The 21,349-nt window shown below is 40.3% G+C and overlaps 2 protein-coding genes across 2 annotated transcripts; one reads left to right on the top strand and one right to left on the bottom strand.

The window, feature by feature from the left end:
- Positions 1 to 2,223: 2,223 nt before the first annotated feature.
- Positions 2,224 to 11,687, bottom strand: kdm1b (lysine demethylase 1B). The gene is made up of 21 exons (XM_030789081.1): positions 11,599 to 11,687; positions 11,293 to 11,441; positions 10,923 to 11,044; positions 10,744 to 10,833; positions 10,464 to 10,575; positions 9,329 to 9,442; positions 9,073 to 9,111; positions 8,544 to 8,736; positions 8,134 to 8,318; positions 6,023 to 6,193; positions 5,659 to 5,733; positions 5,424 to 5,558; positions 5,147 to 5,318; positions 4,565 to 4,692; positions 4,206 to 4,337; positions 3,990 to 4,064; positions 3,719 to 3,835; positions 3,485 to 3,610; positions 3,210 to 3,332; positions 2,951 to 3,103; positions 2,224 to 2,753 (listed from the first exon to the last, which is right to left on the bottom strand). The coding sequence occupies exons 1-21, from the start codon at positions 11,612 to 11,614 to the stop codon at positions 2,670 to 2,672; spliced, it is 2,511 nt and encodes an 836-aa protein (XP_030644941.1). The 5' UTR covers positions 11,615 to 11,687; the 3' UTR covers positions 2,224 to 2,669.
- A 782-nt stretch (positions 11,688 to 12,469) lies between these two features.
- Positions 12,470 to 20,706, top strand: cfap69 (cilia and flagella associated protein 69). Its single transcript, XM_030788455.1, has 23 exons — positions 12,470 to 12,571; positions 12,658 to 12,711; positions 12,869 to 12,934; positions 13,379 to 13,488; positions 13,609 to 13,685; positions 13,771 to 13,869; positions 14,072 to 14,224; positions 14,581 to 14,758; positions 15,048 to 15,171; positions 15,292 to 15,340; positions 15,444 to 15,565; positions 15,808 to 16,033; positions 16,345 to 16,509; positions 16,758 to 16,873; positions 16,998 to 17,116; positions 17,370 to 17,451; positions 17,681 to 17,873; positions 18,052 to 18,189; positions 18,285 to 18,361; positions 18,883 to 19,080; positions 19,579 to 19,665; positions 19,812 to 19,916; positions 20,533 to 20,706. Exons 1-23 carry the CDS (start codon positions 12,470 to 12,472, stop codon positions 20,704 to 20,706), a joined length of 2,814 nt encoding a protein of 937 aa, XP_030644315.1.
- Positions 20,707 to 21,349: the final 643 nt, after the last annotated feature.

Raw genomic sequence — 21,349 nt, 5'->3', positions numbered from 1 at the left:
TTTATCAGAGGCTCGTCATCAGAGCTGTTACCTGCTGGCCCCACGGTTTTGTGACAGGCCAGAGCACAGATAGCAACAACGGTTAGTGGTTGATAAATGCTTAAACAGAGCTTTGAAAACCCTCAGATGAGCTGTAATTTTCCGACAACTTTCCGAGACATAAATCCATGAGTGTCTCACCCGAAAGGCGACGTCTGGATTTGGCCCGGTTCCCACCCCTCTTCGTTGGTGGCGATGCCTTAGCTGAACCCCGTTTGTTTGTGCCTTTAGTCTTTTTTATCATTCGACTTGCGCTCATCTGATCAAACACAGTTAAGGGTCCGTTACCCGAAGGGCTCATTAGCAGTGGCTTTTCAGCATCACTATCAGACACAAAGTTATGAAACGGTTTTTCTTTTTAAAAACTTGAAGCAAACCTCTGCAATGCATTACTGCCACACCAAAAAAAAAAAAAAAGACACAAAACCCTCACTCACAGCAGCAGAAACTCCCTCGTCATCGGAATGGGATAAGGACAAATCTTCAGTCTGAACCTCCTCACAGGAGTTTTCTGTTAATAGAGCAATAAAAAATAAAAAAAAAAAGAAATGACTGACAAGCAAGTAACAGATCTGAAAGGCACATTCTGGTCAGATTAGCTGCGTGAAAGGGAACCGAGCAAATGTGCCATTGCCAGAAACTGGTGAGAAATTACTGTTACCTGTCTTTGCCTTACTTGTGTTTCTCTGTCTGCTCTCTCTGTAGTTTTGAGTGATTTTTTGACTGCTGATGTCCTCCTTGGATATTCTCTCCAGCACAACAATGGGTTGCTTAATCATTTGCTCTTTTTCGATTTTCTTCACTACGGGCTCGTCATCTGAGCTGTCACTACAGACCTCTGCAATAAACAAGTTATATCATAAATGGCGCAGACGTGTTGATTCGCACCAAAGATGCGACTAAATATCAAGTTGGGCCTGACTCTAAGGTAACACCCTGAAAATCTTCCCGCAATGTGAACAGACAAAATAATATTTTCCTCACATGGCCTCAGCTATCTTAAGCAAATGGATTTGATTGTCAGCTTCAAGCTCGAGCATTTCATAAGGAGTGACAGTTGATGAAAGACGACAGACGACTATCGTTGTACAACATTCATGAAGATGCAAATCGAAAACGTACATTTTGAAGTGTTTTTAAGGGATGCTACCTTTGTTCGTGTGTTGACGTGTAGTCATGGCTCTTGGGTAAGTTTCAGGTCCAGCGTTTTCATTTAGAATATCGCTTGCTTCTGCGCGCTGAATTCAGCTATTTTACATTTGTTGTAAATTTTTTAAGTTAATAGTGTGAAGTCAGAAACTGTACTATATCCGCAAAGCCGATAAATTGATTACTTTTCAAAATAGCAGTCCTACGCCCTGTCTGCCACATAATTTAAAACGCATTGTTCAGTGTATGACAAAAACGCAACATCGGTGCTTTGAATGTTTTATTGATCAATAGTAATTTAATGTACCAATCTAGAGACAATTTGTCGAATTACCATTCATGTCAGGTTAAGGAACACCGGACTAACACAATGACACTGTTCAGCTTGTTTCTCTTTCTTTCTTTCTATTTTCTTTTCTTTTCTTTCTTTTTTTTCTTTTTTAAGAGGAACATGTGGCATTTGGAAATTAGGGTGAGTGTGTGTGTGTGTGTGTCTGTGTGGTGAAGGTGGTGTTGGGAAGAGAAAAAAGAATCCTCTACAAAATTAAGTGTACTCATGTAGAGAAAATGGTGTTTCATTCCAAAAACTCATAATGTTAAATATTCCAAAACACCTGATTTGTGTGGTCGAGTATTGACCAAGAACTGAGCAGAATAAACTAATAATGTGCTGAAGTCAACTGTCCTCATGAAAACGTGACTTAAGATATTTAACAATGATTTAGAAGTGCTTTGACACTGATCATCACTCAAGGACAGACTGTTATGACCACTGATGGACAAAGAGTGGATTACACACACACAAAGAAAGGCCAAGACAAACAAACAAACAAACAAACAAAAAACAACATGCAACAGCATGAGAATAAATAGATAAAAACTGATAGAATATACAGTGTACATTGCAATTATTCATATAAAGAAAAAGAAGGGAAGTCAAGTGACTAACCAGCTGAGTAATTTACATACAGTATATTGTAAATTTCCTTCATGAAATGCTGGTAAACATATTAGAAGAAAGAGCATTTACCTGCAGTCTTTGCATACACAGACTCTATTGACACTTCATCCTACATACACATATACCCATAACTCATAACAAACAACTCAAAGACAGAATTATATATTACTTATCAACAAAGGGGCGCTAATTCAACAATTTAAACATGAAGTAGATGAGTTATAATTGTTCATAAATCACATGAAATAATTCCCCCAGCGAACGGGTACTGCTTGGTCAGATAACCGTTAAATAAAATAAATCGAGGAAAAAAAAAAGAAGAAGAACAGAGGGTCTCACAGAAGTTCCTTTGCTTTAAGACAAATGAAAACTGTGTTGAAATACGACGACCACAGCAAAGTCTTCCTGAATGACGGAGATGAGTAGCACCAAGCAGCATAAATGTTTGCTGTCAAAAAGTCATTGCTGTATTCTCTTCAGCAACGTCCAAGTCTGAGTGTAGATGGTTATAGCGTCACAGCTACATGGCCGCAATCTTGCTGGCTTCCCGAACTCCGCTCAGATACGCTCCTGTCACCGTTTGTGGAAAATGTCGGTTGGTGGCCTGCCGGCAAACAGACAGCACTGAGTATTCAAAAATAAATCTAAAAAATGTAAAACTATGAGGGGAAATCATTTATCCCTTAAGGATTCACTATGTAATTCGCACAGTTGTGGGAAATAACTGTCTAGTGTGAAAGTTATGCCGTACGGGTACGCCGTGAACAAATTTTAAAATAAAGTGTTTTCATATAGTCTTACCTCTCCAGCAAAGAACACTTTCCCTTGCACATCCTCTGCGATGATGTCATAGGCTTCTCCACTGCCTCCAGTCCTCACAAAACTGTATGACATCTGCGACCACGTGTCTTTACTCCAGCGGGTCACAAAGTACCTCAGTGGTTCCGGAACCTCCTTATTAGAAAAAAAAAAAATAGTACGACAAGAAGAACGCTAGACTCTCAGCATTCATCACATCAACATCATCTTTGTTTGTTTGTTTTTTTCATAGCTAATTTACCTGCTCCTTGAAGAGTTCCCGTAGGACTTTCATACAGAGATCCACAATCTCTTTGTCCTGAAGATCCCTGACTGCAGACAAGGCCTCACCAGTGATGACTGACATCAGCACGCTCTGTTTGCCCTACGAGCCAGGATAAGTGACTGCAATCAGTATGATAAAGCTTTTCCACGAGGATCCCAATACAATCCAATAACAGTGCCATTCTACACTAAGACCAAGGTAAATGGTAGCTGACAACGTCACAATGACCCGGAGTGTCGAAAGGGTCGAACCTGAGGATTCATGTCATAAAAGACGCTAAACATTCCTCTCCCCTCTGGACTGGGAAGGACGTGACCAAAATAGTCTGCTCCTTGGATCTTGCTGTCCCAGAACCTGTAAGGAAACTGCAGCGCGATCTGAAAGACACAGGAAGCAACAAAACCTCGTCAAAAAGAACCAGTCTGCAGATAGGAAATACAATTCATCAAGGACAAATTTTACAGAATGTTGTTTTTGCTTCTCACCTTCTCAATGATACCGGCCCCCAGACTGTGAATGGCTTTCAGTTTTCTCTCAGGGAGAGGAGGATTAAACTGAATGGTGTTCTTCTGAAGCAAAGCTAATGGAACGGTCACCAACACCTTAACCACAAAATACCACAATAATGTTATACTAGGATATCCGGGAGAAAAATGCTGTCAAAATAAGAGTGTTACCTTAAAAATACAGAGTGAGAGACGCATGGTACAAGCAAAAAAAAAACAAAAAAAACCCTAGTGTGCTGATGTTTCGTACCTTTTGAGCTGTCCATTGGGCGCCGTTGGAAGACGTGACTTTGACTGAATCTCCAGAGTAGTCAATGGACTGAACCTACAAGGACAATAATGACCGTTATCTTTCCTTTCTTACATATTGTGGTGTGTGTGTTCCTTCAAATAACTCACAATATAAAAAAAGCCGACGTGACCCTCATCAGTGGTGTTCATAATAAAATTTTGAACGGGGACATACCGGAGTATTGAGGTGAATTTCCAGTCCCTCTGCCAGTTTGTGAAGTAAACAAGAGTAGCCCTCTGTTAGCAATGTGTGGTCTCCTGAGAACTGCGCAAAGAACTCATTATGGTCCCAAGAACGTGCAGATACCTGCAAACCAGGGAAATAAACACACACACACACACACACACGATAATCAGTTCTCTCCTCTTACATCAGGCTGCACCAGCTCCATTTTCCACAAGCTTGCATGAGCTCTTAATTCAATCCTTAATTAAGTGACTCTACAAATGAATGAGGATAAGCATCCTGTGATAGCGTGTTGAGGTGCGAACTGTGTTTGAAAACAAAATGAATCGATTCAGATTCACACAGACCTGATCTAGAGTGCTTCCACAGGCGAATTCCAGATTACTGAGGTGAAACTGAAGAACTTTCTCCTCCAACTCACTGAACTGGATCCCAGACTCCTGCAGGAATGTTTTATGCACTTCCTGGATTTTCTCTGTCCGAGTAATAAAAAAAAAAAAAAAGAAAGAAAAGAAAAGAAAATCACAGCTAAAGAAAAGTCCTAACAGGCCAGCATGCATTGATTACAAACAGTACATCAACTTACTGTGAAATACACTATTATGTATTTCACTATTATAAGGTATTTCACTGTTATAATTATAATGTCAGTATTATAATGAGCAAAGATAACAAAGCGACTGTAGTACTGAGGGGTTTTCAGCAAAACAGGACTTCTCAGTTAGTCACATGACATGGGGGAAAAAGTCAAAACTGTCTAATCTCTAATCAAATAGCTTTAATCCATAACATCCATGTTAGACAGTCTTATGGCTTAATATATCTGGCTACATGTGAAGTCATGCTACATGGGGATAGCCACATTTAGGAACCCCCCCCCCCCCCCCTCCCCCCCAGCCAACCCCCCCAATCACGGCAGGTCACTGTACCCCCTAACGGAGCATCCTGGTTCTGAGACTTGTCTTTCCTCCATTCAGACACGACGTCCAGGATGGCGTTAAAGTGGAAGTCCATTCGTTTATCGATGGAGGGGTCAGTGGCTATGCCCCCCTCCTGAATCAGGTCACACCGGTCCCCCAGCTTGTGCATCTTAATGCCTAACTGCATGTAAAATATCAGTTAAAAAAAAAAAAGAAGTATAGTCACATTTGAGGGAATTGCCTCTAGTGTATACGATTACACACAGTTATGAGTTCTGTGTCTTACCTGTTCACACATCAGGGCGATGGGATTGTTCACGCAGCCGTTAACGATCTGAGCGCCACGTCCAACAGTGACGCCCAATGACGTGTCATCCCAGACTCGTCCGCCGATCCGTTCTCTCGCCTCCAACACCACCACCTACGGACCAATCCGGAACAGCCGTGCGACGTTTAAGAGTAAAATATTTAGATGGAATGAGCTAAAAAAAAAAGATGTTAAATTGGTAGAAGAGGATCACCTGCATGCCAAAGTTTTGCAGCTGTCTCGCGGCGGCTAGCCCAGACGCTCCTGCGCCAATCACAAGTACCTTTTTCTGCTGGGAGAACAGATCAGAAGAGAAGAGAAATTTGTGTAAGGTACAGTCAGACGTTATTTATCCCAGTGAACTACATATTATATCTTTACACATTACTATAAAGGAAGAATTACATGCATCTGAGGGCTAAACGCTAACATGCTATGCTAGCTCCAACCAAATGTATTTAGTCACTGAAAACATACTCCTTTAAATTACAGTCACTTTGTGGTATTTTGCACTTCTGACTCCCATCCTGAACAGGTGCGGAGGAGAATCATAAACCAGACACAGAGGGTAAACTTACGAGACGGTATGGCTCCGGTAGCAGAGGCTGTTTGACTAGCAGAGCACCTGTATTGATTAGGCCCTTGCGGGTCATGAAGTGAAGCACCCTGTCCAGCTCCTGAACACAGCGCACGCGTACCAGCCCACGAACAATCACATGAGGGGCACACTTCTGAGGGGTCAGGACCTCCTGGACAGCAGAGGCACAAACAATTTCAACGTGTTTACTTTGAACTACAAGCATAAAACCTTGAGGATGAAAAGGGAAGGAAAGGAAATGAAAACTTGGCAAGGTTCTGAGATTTTCAGATACTTGCTGCTAAACAATCATGCATGTACTTACTAAGTAATTACAAAGTATATTGACCTAATTGCAAAATAATATTTAACTGTTTTAAAATCACTGACGTTCAGTTCAAGGCCAAGACTAACATATTTACATACTTATGACAGAGGAATTTGTGATTTCTTTTTTTTTAATTACTGAAATTTCCACTGGCAGTCAGCAAGTCATAATAAATGACTAACATTAAAGAAAAATAGTCATATAAATCAGTGATTGCTGATGTCTGATACTGGATGGTATTCAGCCTTCTTTTGTAACCTGATGTCATGGGAATAGAACATCTCCCTCAGTTCCTATCAAAGGGTTATTAGTGAGACTTTTCCACATCTAAAAAAAAACCTGACTTGACTCCCTGATGCCTGAGCTTCCCCACTGGCACCTTCCTGCAGGTCTGAGCTTGTCCTGGCCTTATTTCACCACACAAGGAGCAAAGGTAAGCATGCGCTCCTCACTGAGGTTAAGGGAGGTCGTAGGCCGTCACTGACCTTTATGGTCAGCGTTCATTATGTTGATATAACAGTGTAACACAGTGACAAAAAGGATTCCATAATACCCCATGACATTTCAACCACCAGCCACCACCTTTACCCTGAGGAAAAACATTCAACAAAGTTTCTATTGATTTATTCACTATTGATTTTTTTTTTCACACAGTCTGTGCCTCATATCATGGTCTGCTTTGTGTGTGTGTGTGTGTGTGTGTGTGTGTGTGTATGTATCTATTTATCTATCTGTATGTATCTATGTGTGTGTGTGTGTGTGTATATATATATATATATATATATATATATATATATACACACACACACACACACACACACATATATATACACACACACACACACACACACACACATATATATATATATGTGTGTGTGTGTGTGTGTTTGTATATTAGGGCTGCACAATTAATCGAATTAAAATCAAAACTGCACTATGTCCGTGTGTGATGGCTAAACCGTGATTGAATAAAATATATTTATAATATAAAGTGACAGTGGAAAACACACGTGTCTGATTGGCTGGCAAGTGTCAAGCTCGTGTATCTGTACATCTCAGTCACACATCCGTTCAGAAGTTTAATCAACATTTTAAATCAGTGAACCTGCGTTCGGCCCTATTTCCTGTGGAGTTCTTTGCTCTGACTCGTTCGTTAGTTTTCTGGACAGCCCGTCGGGCATTACTTCATGACGACTTAGAGCTTTATGATGAATTTATGTATGAAAGGAAACAAAGACACACGAAGTCCGACCTGAACTAAACCAAACAATTGCTGGTGCTTTTTACATGCATGACGTTCTGTGAGAAATCCTTTTTTTGAAAGGTTATAAACAGTTTGTATCATTTATCATTGAGTTATTCTTTAAGTTTTTATGGAATTGACATAATTATTTCAAAACATCCTTTCACAGTGTGGTTTTATGCCTTTATCTGATTTTAGTCTTGACAACTAAGCAAAAATATGAGATGCTAACTTAGATATTCATCATATCGCAGTTCAAATCTCAATCGTGACATGTTTCTGTCTAACAGCGATATGATTCTTTGACCAAATCATGCAGCCTTAATATATATGTACAGAGAAAAAGAGATAGACAGATACACACGCATAAATATATAAATCAAAAATCACAGTTGTGTCATGTGACAGGTTCATTATATAAGACTGATTGATTCTGTAACTAGGAAATGCATCAGATAATGCTTTCACATGCTACCACTATTGCTTTACATTATAGCCTGAGAGCATATACTGTCGCTGTGACACAGTTTGACATTCATACCTTACAGTTCCTGTGCCAGGCAGCTAAAATAAGGTTGCGAAGAGCGAGGTACATGGTGGGATCCCTGGAAAATTCTGGAAACTCATAGAGTTCATCCAGCTCCATCATATCTGGCCTGACACACAGAGCTTTGCCGCACTCGTTGGGCTGATAGAAAGGCTGGAAGTATGAGCACAGTCCTGGAACTGGAAACACAGAGGACAGGGCAGGGGAATGACCACACATGGACAGTCAAGGAAAACTAGCTTAATATAACATGTGACATCGTAAATACATCATATTATTGACTGCATCTGAACTTATGATTCTAAACAGGTGAATCACTTTCTAAACGCAAAAGCATAAACCTTCATTTTGTTGCATGTCTGCGACTTCATCAATTTTGTGATATAACTTTGTGATACACGTACTTTGAGGCTGGACGACCCGGCGATGCTCCGCCCTCAGTTCGCCATGGGAATAGTTGCTAGGCGAAGCAGAGGGACTCATGCCCACACAGTCAGGGTAGTAGGCAGTCAGAAATGGATTGGCAGGACTGTCCTTCAGTAAAGGAGGCAGGATCAGCATAGAGTGCCACCAGCTCTCCATCACCCCAGCCACCCTCTGAGAAGAACAAGACAATGTAAGACCTGAAACCACCGCCTGTTTGGTACTGCCTTTAAAAAGCTTTTGAATGCTTGAGATTTCTAGCTCTCAAATGCTATTGAAAACAATAACCAATCATGAGTAATTATAAGAGGTTCCTGGATGTCTCAGACATTCGACAATTTATCTCATTGGTTTGTGTGCTATGTGATGCGATGTCTAGAACTTTTCTTTTTCCCCAAGATTAGGTAATTAGAAGGATGTAATATTCTCTTCACACAAATTGAAAGAAAAGCACTGATAATTGCAGTGCAGGACCCACAGGACTTAAACTATAGTAAGGTTCTCACTCACCATGTCCTCAGGCAGGGAACACTGGTCTGGACCTTCACTCTGAGAAAAATAAAATACACCACTCATTAGTACTACTCCACCGTTACTGTAATGACCGACACACCCCTTACCCCAGCCCTGACCCAGTCAAATATGTCAAACACCCCCGCCCCCCGGTCCAAAAATCTACTGCATTACAGTACTCAGTGATTCAAATGTACACGTGTGACATCAGTCGAAAATGTCTTGAGCCTTAATTTCCGATGTGTGGGCTTACTTTGACGTTGTTGAATTTCATGCCACAGCGGTAGGTGGTAGCCAGTGCAGCAGTGAGCTGGATCTCTTTCGTTAGCTGTCTCCATTTGCCGCAGTCCGGCTTTGTGCACTGGACCTAAAGCAGAGGAAGAGGATAAGACTTATTGGCCATTGTGACTGAAAAAAATAATGAACTTCATATTAGATATTTGAGGTGGCAATGTAGAGGATAGGCTATCCAGCTCTAAAGGATGAGTCTTTAAAAAATAAACTGTTGCACCACGTAAAAGGACAGTATATGAATCACATTGGATGTGTTCATTTATATGTGGGTTCTCTCACTCTCTCTCTCTCTCTCTCTCAGTCAGACTCATTGTTGAAAAAAATGCATATGGTGATTGGTTGGAACTCATGTCACTCATAATTACACATCATCTACCTCTCCCTGAGAGCAAATGGAAGAGCAGCATAAACTACAAAGACTGGCTTTCAGGTCTCCGGTTTGCCATATCTCCAGCCTCGTTACTTGTGGTTGCCGTTTTCGAGTTGCTGTGATTGTTTAATTGCTCTGTTGACTGTTTATTGCTAATGCTCTTCATTTTTTTTTTTTTTGAGGTGGGGTGGTTGTGATGTGTTTTGAAACACATGGAAGACTGCTTTGTTTATGGGAAAGAGAACAGGTAAGATCTGGACATTTACACAGTCTATCTTTGAAGTTACTATTTTGTATACAGTAGATCTGCACCCGGTCTACAAAAAGGTTGGTGGCAGGTGTTACCTGCGTTGTTCATTTTGTAAGACAGTTTGACTAGAGTAGACCTTTGGAATACTTTTCTAAACCTTTGAAATGTTCTTTTTCTGATAAACTTTATGGTATTTACGTTAGTTTTTATAACGAAGCACAATTTAGAGGAAATTATTTTAACCACGCTTCCTTCTTTGTGACTGCTTTCATTTATTCCATATGCATTTTCCAGTTCTTCCAGTTTCTGATTTACATATGGGAGGTTAGGGCATATCACCATGACTTGGTGTGCTCACTAGAGAAAGTGAGACTTGGGGCTAAAGGCACCTAGAACAGACTAGATACTCTACCGTTATATGATGTTAGTCGTTTGTTATATTCAGTTGCTGGGGGAAAAAAAACCCTTTCTTACCCAGTATGGAAGCTGCTGGTCAGCCATGAAAGCTTTCAGACTGGGCTCACTCTTTCCATTTCCTGTCCATACCCTCTTCCATGATGAGTATTTCTCATAGCCATCTTTGTGACTAACCAATCAGAAACAGAGCAAGTAATTAGTAATAAGAGCACTATAACACTGCAGTATTACTCTGAAAGATTACATCACATGAAAGCTACTAATTATTTGGAATTATTGCAAGCCTACAACACTACGTTTTGACTCACTGAGTTTTGACTCAGTTGGCCTGACTCACCTTCTATAGTAGTGGTCAAAACACTCATTGCAAAAGTGTTCTCCACACGACAGATGGTACCATCGAGAAGTGTAGCCATTTTTTGCGCACCTAGAAAAGAGGACTTTGTTTGGTATCTGGGAAGTATCTGGAACAAAATTCACTGTGATGAGGTAAATGATAAAAAATGAGAGAGAGACCTTTCAGAGGCACTGGCAAAACACACAGGGTACGTAGCTGGACAACCAGCCTTTTCACACTTCCTGTACTTCTTCTCCGATTGGTCATCTTCCTCTTCTGTATCAGTGGTCTTTCTTTTTGTCTGAGACACAAGACAAATCACATTAGTCTAACTGGCTGTAAGCAACTGCAAAAAAAAGTTATACTCCTTTTTACAGAGCTCACCAGAAAACATCTCAAAACAATCTCATGAGTACTTCCATTCTGTCATAAAGAAACAATATTAAGAGAACAAAAGACATAAAATAGCGTTTGTATCCTGTGAGAAAGCGTTCGTTGCAAACTCACAACGTCTAAGCGGCTTCGCATATACTCTCCGGACTAACTTACATTCCCCTGTCCCGTAGGAGTGCTGCTGCTTCGCTTCACCCTGACACTGGCCTGCCTAGAGGAGCGCACACTGTCTGTGGCTGAATCTACTGCTGAGGCAACTCTCTTCTTTGCCCGCTGCCGACTCGCAGATGAGGGCCCCCCATAATCTGTTTAGGGAGCACATAACTACACTTTTTAAAACAGTATGCTTAGACATAACAGTCATATGGTATAGTAAACGACAGTGTCGACGCACTCACTGAAAACAAACACAGAAGGCAGCTGTGAGAGAAATACGGGGTATTTAAAGACCAGAATACCCACCTGCGTCAGAGAGCATTGCAGAATATGGCCTTTTCACAAAGAAAGAGGTTTAGGGTTGTAAATATTAAGGTGAGCAATTTTTTATTCGAATATATGTGTCTTAAACACAGTCCTTGGCTTTAAAGGGTAAAGAAAAGCTGTGCGTCTCTATACATTTCATTTAATATCCGGTTCACACGTTCACAATAAATGTCAAAATAAAAGCCCCGATTTCAGCTAGTATTCTGTACAAATACAGAACAGAAATATCTAAAAGCGAATATATACATTGGTCTTACTCAGACAGTTGACTATTCCAATCCATTTTACATATTTTTCTAACAAGAATTTTGAAACACAATGTTGCTGCTAATATCATATTACATTAACGCAATATATCTGCAAAATACTGAACAACTGCAGTCATCAGTCTACCATTTGATATTTCTATGGAATTACTGAAGATGTGGATTCCATTCTATTTACAAGAATAAAAAAATCACGCTTGGAGTACAATTTTGTTGGCGCGATCTTGCGCACGTATGGTTAGGGAAAAACTGAATGGACCTTTTCAGTTTACAAGGAAATTTGTTCGTTTTCACTCTCCGTAGTATACATCTGTAACCATAGAGACTGTTGTGCTTGCCCCGTGCTTGGTGAACCTGTTGGTTGAGCATGTTTCGTGAAAAGTCTTTTAGTTCAATCTGAATTAGTTTAAATACATAGATACAATTTGAAGAAGTTTATGTCTTACGAAGTCCCTTTAATTTAGCTTATATGAATGCCTTGATTCGTTGTTGGAAAGGCACTTTGGCTCATGTCGTTGCTACGGGTCATTGATGTCAGACTCAGGCAGTCAGGGAGTTCTGAAATGTTTTTCCCGCAGACTAATATGAAACCGTCAGTGACAGATGGATCCAGAGTGTACAGGCGAAAGCCCGAGACTCCAGCTGTCAAAAACATATTGAAAGACTGGGATCAGGACCGACGTGAGGTAAATATTCATTATAATTTCCTAAAATCAGAGGAACTATTTTGCCCCTGGACGAAAATTACAGGTTATGTCTCTTTACTTTACAGGTTGCAGTTCTTGACCTCAGTCGTGTAATTAATCTTCTAGAAGATCCTTTACAAGCAAGTGAAATATTTAATTAAAAGTTACAACTTACTACGAATGATATGGCGAGCTTGCCCACATTTGTTCAATTTTAATTATACTTTTGAGAAGTACCATGCATGTGTGAAAATGAAAATATTACAATAACACAATGAATGACTGATTCTGTTTTAGAGCAGTTTTAAAGAACGACATCTTTTTGTTCTGAGGAGGGTGGTGAAGAGATGCGAAAGAGGTTTTGTATCCTTTCTAAAGTTTGCTTGCTGGACTAGACCTACAATACATGTGTTATATCTGTACCTGTAGGCTTCAAGAATCAAAACGTTCAAGTGCATTTCTTATTTTCTTCTATCTATAAATTTTTATGGATATAATGATGTTAATCTTTATGAACTCTTAAGGGAGGCATGAGGCATGTAGTGTATCCACGGATTCCCAAAGGTCCAATTATTCCCAACTTTTGTCTCCTCCTTCTGTTCACATCAGTGTCAGCACCTTCCTTAAGGTTATGATACTACAGGTGCAACATTTCCACTGTCAAATATCTTTCAATTATTACACCCAGAATAACTTCAGATCAAACTGTGTTAGAGACGTTAAACTAAAACTTAATTACACTGAACATAGACTCAGATTAAGAAAATATGCCAAAGTCTCTCGCTTTCTTAACCTGACCATCATTAGCTTTTGAGAGATATCGCAGATATTTTTAAAATTCTAAACCTGTGTGCGGACAGGGTGAAAGATCACCCTGAATACATCTCCATTTTATGCGACTTACTTCATATATGCAGGTGAGAATGACTTTATGAAAATTTTGAAATTGACTCTGACTTTGAAAATTGTCTTTCTGAAATGTTTATCAACCCACAGAGTGTAATTTCATTTTTTGCAAATCCTGCGTTTTCCGGTAGGCTCCCGTTCTTAAAGGAGAGGACCTCTGATGAGATGAATTATGCCCAGGTTGTGAGTGAATCGATTTCTCAGATGGGTACGTAACAAGTCCACAACAACTGAACCAGACGTCATTATCATTTATCTTACAGTCTCGTGCTAGCGCTTTCTCATCATGGTAGGTTATCTGATGAGAGTGGGGGATGCTGAGGTAAGAGAGCAGATCTGTGGAGCCATCATCTCGTTCTACAGTCCTGTAACATACAAGCATTACCCTGATGGTAAGTCAATAAATGACAGCTAATGCACGAACATTACATATATGACATGAGAGTTTCATAAGACCCCAGGTGTCAGTATGAACAGTCTGGATACCTTTTGATCACTTCAAGCTTTTATTCTTAAAAAAAACAAAAAAAAACATTACCTCCACATACGTGCTGTGTGTTTTGTCATGTGCTTTTTCGTTTACCATGGGACCAGGGCTCTGTCCAACAAGTCCGGGTTATAAGATCGAGCTGGTGGAGCGGAGTGGATTGGCTGAGACGCTAGTGATGTCCATGGGCCTGCTGGAGAAACAGCTGTCGGTGAAGCTCCAGGTCCTGCAGACTCTTCAGATCCTGTCCAGCTACTCAGGCGAGTGTTCGTGTCCTTCTTAAGAAACAGAGAGCTGGAACTTTTGTACTGAAGTCAATGCTTTAGACATTGAGGGGAATGCTTGTCCCTTTTTTTTTTTTTTTTGCTCTTGAATGGAAGTTTTCTTACTACAGCAAATTGAAATATTTTAAATATGAAGGATTTACTGTTGGTCGAGGACCTGATATTTTAAATCAGTCACGCCTGGTCTTCCTGTTGTAAGTTTTATTCAGTTTTATTACTACACCCCCGTAAATTCTCATTTGTAATAAATGAACCGTTTTCACACGAGGGCTTCTAGGTTTGTAAGCTCGTTTCTTTCATTTTGTCTGAGCATGGTTGTCTTAATTCTACAGAGGTGAACTGCAGTTTGATACTACGCGCACAGGGAGCACAGAAGATCTGCTTTCACATGAACGAACCGGATCCTTCAGGACAAGTCCTATTCCGTTCCGCTGAGATCCTGTGGAACCTTCTAGAAAAAGGATCAAAAGAAGAAGTCACCTCTCAGCTCAGCAACATGGACTGTATCATGTGTGTAATTTCTTTTTTTACATTGTCAGAGAGGGTTTCACAGATTAGACCTAACTAGGTCACACCAGTTCTGTTTGTTGTCATGTGAACCAAAAAGAAGAAAAAAAACTCCCTCATATATGTATGTTCCTGTACCCATATTCATTTGTTATTATACAAACATATAGGACATTTATCATGAAAAAACCCTACAGAAACAAAACAGTCTAATCATGGTTAAGTACACTTCTCAGCAATAAAATGGAATAGTGGCTCTCGCCAATCAGGCTGCACCAATGTTTGTTTGCAGGGCTTTGAGAGATGCATTTCTGCACCAGCTTTTGAATGGCTTTCGACATTATGACCAGCAACTCAGAAACGATTTGCTTGTGATTACGACCCTGATTGCTGAAAACCCTAAAGCTCCACTTGTCGTGAGTAGTGCAGAACGTACTCTGTCATTCAATAAGCAAATCAGGCTTGTATGGATATCATGTGATCCTTTATTGCTAACAGTTTTTGATTTCCGGTTGTTGTTTTGCTTTCGCTCTCAGGAAAGTGGATTTGCCAAGCAGCTTATCCTTTTTGTCACATTTCCCGAATGTGAGTGCTTTGTTTAATCAGTCTCCTCTAATAAAGATTACACAAAGGACTTTTATGTTCTCCAGAATTATGATGTATACTTTTTTTTGTTCCTTCCCTTCAGTCAAAAGCCATAACCCTCTTGTCCGTAAATTCAAACTGTCATACAACAATGAGGATTTTGAAATGAAGAAGTTGCTGTTGAACTTGGTTGTTGTCTTGTCCAAGGACTTATCAGCTCTCCAGGTAAAGAACTCCTCAAGTTCTGTCATCTCTTGAGATGTCTGCTTGACAAATATTCTAAAGAATTGCTAATATTCAGTCTATAAACTTTGCCATTTATCGTAATACTTATCACAAGCAGTTCAAACACTCCAATTAAAAGCTGAAGATGGTCTCAAACCCTGTCTCTCTTTTATATTCCATTTAAAAGTGATTCTTGGGACAAAACTTGACTAGATCTGTCATATGTGTTTTGTGTTTCACAGCTGCTTAAAGAAGGAAAAGTCATACTGGCTTTGATGACATTGATCAGACACACACCCACTGATGCCCAGCCGACTGGCCGCAGTTGGTCCTCCATCCAGCAGGAGGAGCTGCAGCTCCAGGCATTGGCCACTCTGGCCTCCGTAGCCCCACTGCTGCTTGAGGACTACATGACCTGCCAGGGGAACACCTGTCTGCTCATGCTACTGGAGTGGTGCACCAAACAAGGTGAACGACAAGACCGTTAGTCTGCCATAGATGTCTAGTATTTCTCCCTTTGCCTAGGGACATACATGTCCTCAGATGGTAAAACATGGTAGATGTGTGTGTCTGCGTCTTGTGTGTTAGAGGAGATTTAAGAGGCTGGTACGGACCTTAGATAGTAGTATCCTATATTTGTCCTCTGTGTGGCCCTGTTTCATGTTGTGATGTCAGTCGGAAGTCGCTATTTTCCCTCATGCTTTGCACCAAGGACAAGATAATAAGGACTATAAGTGAAGCATAATTACATCGTTCTCCCTGTTGTATTCGTCACACAGATAACTATTTCGGACAGGGCCACAGTTTCCACGGCACTGGTGGGAGGGGTGGAAAAAAGGCTCATTTGCGCCATTGTGTGCGGCTCCTGAGGTCCATAGGATCTCTAGGCAACCCTGAGATAAACCAGGACCTGTGTGATCAGGGAGCCATCACTCAGCTCCTGGGTAAAACTATGCACAACACCCACTGAAAAGATGACACCCCCTAATATATCAAGGATGTTTTAAGTATATTGGTTTTAGGTTTAACCACCCCAGGGTGGTACACAATAGAATGGTACATGAGGTATTTTGAGTTAGATGAATACATTTCATCAGTAATTCAAAAAACAGTATAAAAGTTTTCATGCTGCTAAATGGTTCATTTGAATGGTCCTCTGTGGTCTTGTTAGCAGTGTGCTGAAATCTTACAGGTGTTTTAAAGCAGTTAGAGGAACAGCAAGGGGAGGAGAATTCTGTCTCCATGGAGATAAAGATGGATATTCAGGTCATTGTGTCATCACTCTGCGAGGGTGATCTGCACAGAAAGGTGAGTCACATCAGTAGGCTCTGATATATTACACACATTACTCTGATATATTTCACAAGTTTCATACAAATTTGGGGGTGGGGGGGGACTATGAGGTGTAAGGTCTGTGACATGATGTCTTTAGGAGCTGTATGGACCAGAGATAGTGGAAATGACCACTCATTTTCTGAGGATGATTCCAGCAAAGCTCAACAGTGGTTTGGGACACAACAAACTCATCCTCTCTACCGTGGATTGTGTCTGGTGAATTTAAAAGTTACTTATTTAGATGTTTGAAAATCGCATCCTGCTAGTCTGTCTGACTTTTTTTTTTTTGTTTGTTTATTTGTACAGCAGAGGAGTGCCTTAAATTAGGACCCTTAATGAAATTGTGTCAGGACACAGCAGTGACCTATGGTGATAATTCAGTGAAAATATTATCACTCCAATATGTGTCATGTTTAAAAGGACTTTTCTTTTTTTTTTTTTTTTTTTGGTTTGACTTTATTGGTCACAGGTCATGCATTGTTGGATGTTACACTGCGGAGGACCTGTTTTTTGCAAATGGAGGTGTTTTTCTTTTGCTTGATCTGCTCCACGTAAGTAACATGAAAACACACTCAACTGCATGTTTGTTTGAATACACGTACTTGACAGAGTGGTAACTTCAAATGATTCTTGTTTGAAATTGTTTTTTTTTTTTTTTTATCACGACGTAGTGCTTTTAATCTGCACCAAGTTAGGATTTGTGTCATGTCTAACTGGTTGGATGTGGATTTTTTTTATGTGGATATGGATTTTATTTTATTTCATCTTTTTCACATGAAGACGTGTCCCAGAAACATGCAATCTGTAGTGCTTGGAAGTCTTTTGGAGCTGTGTGACAACCCCACTACACTGTCCCTTATCCTGGCCTGGAGGGCCCACGGCGGGCTGACCGCCCCACGGCTACTGCTTCAGCTCTGGAGACGGGAAGAGGATGAGCTGGGAGTGAAGAGGGATCAGCATGGGAAAATAACTGGTGCCTACAGCTTAGAGCTAGTTTACTGCTGAATGGTCTGGAGAGAAAGCGACCGTATACTGTATTATTCTCTATAGCCTGACTGCTGAAGATTTGGCCTCAAATAAGGGTCTCTGATTCCAGGTTTAAGATGTTTCAGGAGGTTTTTCAGCCAGTTGCTCCATGTTTTCTCTGACAGATCCAAAGAAGCCCATGTTGACTTCATATCAGGAGGAGGAGCCTTCGGAGTCACTGCCCGTGAATGGACTCAGCGCTGCAGTGGTGGATGTGTTTGACAATCTGCGGGCAAAGATTTACTCCGTCTTCTGTAAACTAGGTGAGGTGTGTGTGTATGTGTGTGTGTGTGTGTGTGTGTGTGTGCGCGTGTGTGTGGAGCAATGTTCTCTGAAAATAAGATTAATCTGCACACAGGATTTGAAGATCTGCCTGGACTGGACACAGATGACTTCATAACTCTCAGTATAGTTAGAAGATACTTGGATTTTAAGGTACCTTGACATTGTAGATGTACTGTATCTGGCCCAACACCAACTTAAGTGACTACCCTGTAAGAGCCATTCCAGAAAATAGAGATTCATTTATTTTGCAGTTAAACTAATTTTCACATCATGTCACATTTTTACTTGGAATTACATTTTATTTTGATGTTATTTGTTTTTTTATATAACAGTCAGTCATTAAATAAAAAAAGACCCAGACCAATTTGTTCCACTCTCAAACTGCCTCTAGGAAATAATGTTCTTCCGTTAAAAGACTCAGAGTCAGTTATTTAAGTTTAATCTTGAGATACTCAACTCAAGCTCCTTGAGGGCTAGTTCATGAAGATTTTCTGCTGCTCTTTACCTGTTACTGATGGCACCGTGGGCGGGTGCTTAAAATGATCATTAACCAGTAGTGATTCGAAAAAGAAAAAAAAGAAAAACAGGACTGAATCTGAATTTGAGGGCCAGAAATGAGGCCTGCTGATAAAGTCTGTTCTTTGGCTGACGTTCGTGACCGTCGGGTTCAGGTCGGAGAGGTGTGGAATGAGATCTCTGCAGAGCTGGCTTTGGAAGGAGTGAGGCCGGTGACTCCAGACGCGGACGCTTTGGAAACCATCGCGAGGACGGCGGAAGACACCGCCAGGAAGGTTATGGCAATGCAGCAGAGCATGCTGGACAGGCAGAAGGAGAAGGAGCTAGAGGAAGAGAAACTCCTGTACACAGAGGTTAGAAATGGTTTGGTTTGGCTTGGTTTGGTTTATGTCACTTCTGTGCACAGTGGTTTTGCTCTGAATACACAAACTGGAAAACAAAAATGGAGTTCCCATTATGAGTTCTATAAATCATCATTATTCCACAAAGCAGTTAACTGACTTTTGTGACTGATATTGATCTGTATATGGATATACAGTAGGTGATTTGTTATTCTTTAACAGGGGAGATAGCCCAATGGTCACTGACACTACTCGTATAGGGGGATGCACTTGGGTCATTTTGCTAAGAAGGGGGATCTCCCTACAAATCACCTACTGTGTATAGATGTACTGTAAATATGACGTTACATTAATACAATTATTTGATTTTTTTTTTTTTAATGGCACTTTGCTCAAGGTGCTATTCAAAGGAATTTATCCATAACATATCCTCTGTGAATGGTATAGATATTACATGTGTGTAATTTAGATATTACATAGATTGACTTCCAAATCTCTGGATTTTGACAGATGCGCTCCAATCGCAAGCAGAAAGAGCTGGATGCAAAGTCTTGGGAGCGCCATGTTGCTAAGACATCCAGTTACAAGATTTTAAAGGTCTGTAGCCACTTGATTTTCGAGCAAGAATTTGGACATTTATTTGAGATGAAAGTTTATATTTTCTGTATTTATTTATTTATTTTTTTACAAGGATTTTACAAAGATTTCTCCATTGTGATCCCCCCCCCCCTTTCTTTTTTCAGGAGTCTAAGAAGCTTCAGGAGAAATCTATTGAGTCTTCCAGACCGCACACCAAACAAGAGGACTCTGTTTTTCACTCAACCCAGATCTCTGGCTTACAAACAACAGTAAGTTGTGTGGAGCTCCACTCTTCTCATTAATGACAGGACTTCCTCAGTGTCTCGGCTGGCGTGAGCCGGCATTTTTTTTTTCTTTTCTTTTTTCTGTCTGCTCTGTCCACAAACAGAGAATGCTTGTTTTACTCGCTCTAGACCAACTGTAACGGTGTTAACAAACAAGTCTTTTCAGGACGGAACAAGTGAAAACAGCAAATCTGCGAGACCAAGTGAGGCAGATCTCACCCTACTTTTTTATCTATGACTAGTCTGAGTGTGGGGGCGTGAGTGCATACAGGGCCAGTGGTCATTTCGTTAAGGTTTGTGGAGAGGATTGTGTTCAGTGTGTCAGAGCTACTCTGTTCACATGGTTATTGTTCCAGTCCATAGCCTTTATGAATGTCACAGAGAGCCTGTGATTTGTGAGTGTGTGTTTGTGTTTGGTGCCATTGTGCTTTGCGTCATTATCCTTGTGTTGGTTTTTGTGCCACGTTGTCTGTCGTAGAGGGCGTTTCGACCCGTTCTAAACTGACCTGTGTACTGTTGATGGCTGTTTTGGTTTTTTTTTTCGTTTTTTTTTAATCACAGAAGCTATAATGTAGTGTATGGGTGTTTGTGTTTGTTGCAGAATTTCTGTGGTCGCGTGCTGACCATTGAGAGTACACCTGCACACCTGACTGGAGGACCCTTGGCTAACACTGACCTGGCCCTGGAAAGAGTACCCATTCAGGGAGGGGCCCTACAGAAAGTCACTGCACCGGCCCAAGACCTAGAGTTTCAAAGCACAGTTTCAGTCAAATAAACACATGTAGATGACTCTGTGTCCAGCAACTGTTTATAAAAGTTGATATTTCTCTATATAATTCATCTCAAATGGAAAAGTTAAACTCATAAATGACTGTAAATACTCTTCAGATTTATTCAATGTACAATCATTAAATAAGCTTGTTTTATGTTTTTTTATATATATATAATTTTTGACTGATATTTCCATTTTATTCCACTTCAAAAACAAAACAAAACAAAACAAACAAACAAACAAAAAACAAATGAGAAAATAAACATTTATTTAATTGTTTATTTATTTAATAAACAATTATTTCAGTGAAAATGATCAGTTTATATTGTACCAAATAAAACTAAAAATGCTTCATTAACATTATCCTTCAACATATTCAATTACTTTATAATTATAATAATTAATTAATTAATAGCAGTTTTAGTTTCAAGCTGATGAAGTACAGTTGCCCATGAAGTAAATTTATAGTTAGCAATATACAGAGACCGTCTTTTTCTGGAAGAATACATGTTGCTAAGACATAATAATGTAGCGTGTCTTCTACAGCTGTTAACTTGTGAGGGTGCGGTACTAAGGCTGTAAGATATGCTTATCTTCTGTGGCTTGATAGACAAGACAACTGATAGACAAGTCGCACCATAATGGT

This window comes from Chanos chanos, chromosome 12 (genome assembly GCF_902362185.1).
Source record: "Chanos chanos chromosome 12, fChaCha1.1, whole genome shotgun sequence".
Classification (NCBI taxonomy): domain Eukaryota; kingdom Metazoa; phylum Chordata; class Actinopteri; order Gonorynchiformes; family Chanidae; genus Chanos; species Chanos chanos.
Note: the sequence above shows the minus strand (reverse complement) of the source record. Positions and strands in the feature narration are given on the sequence as shown.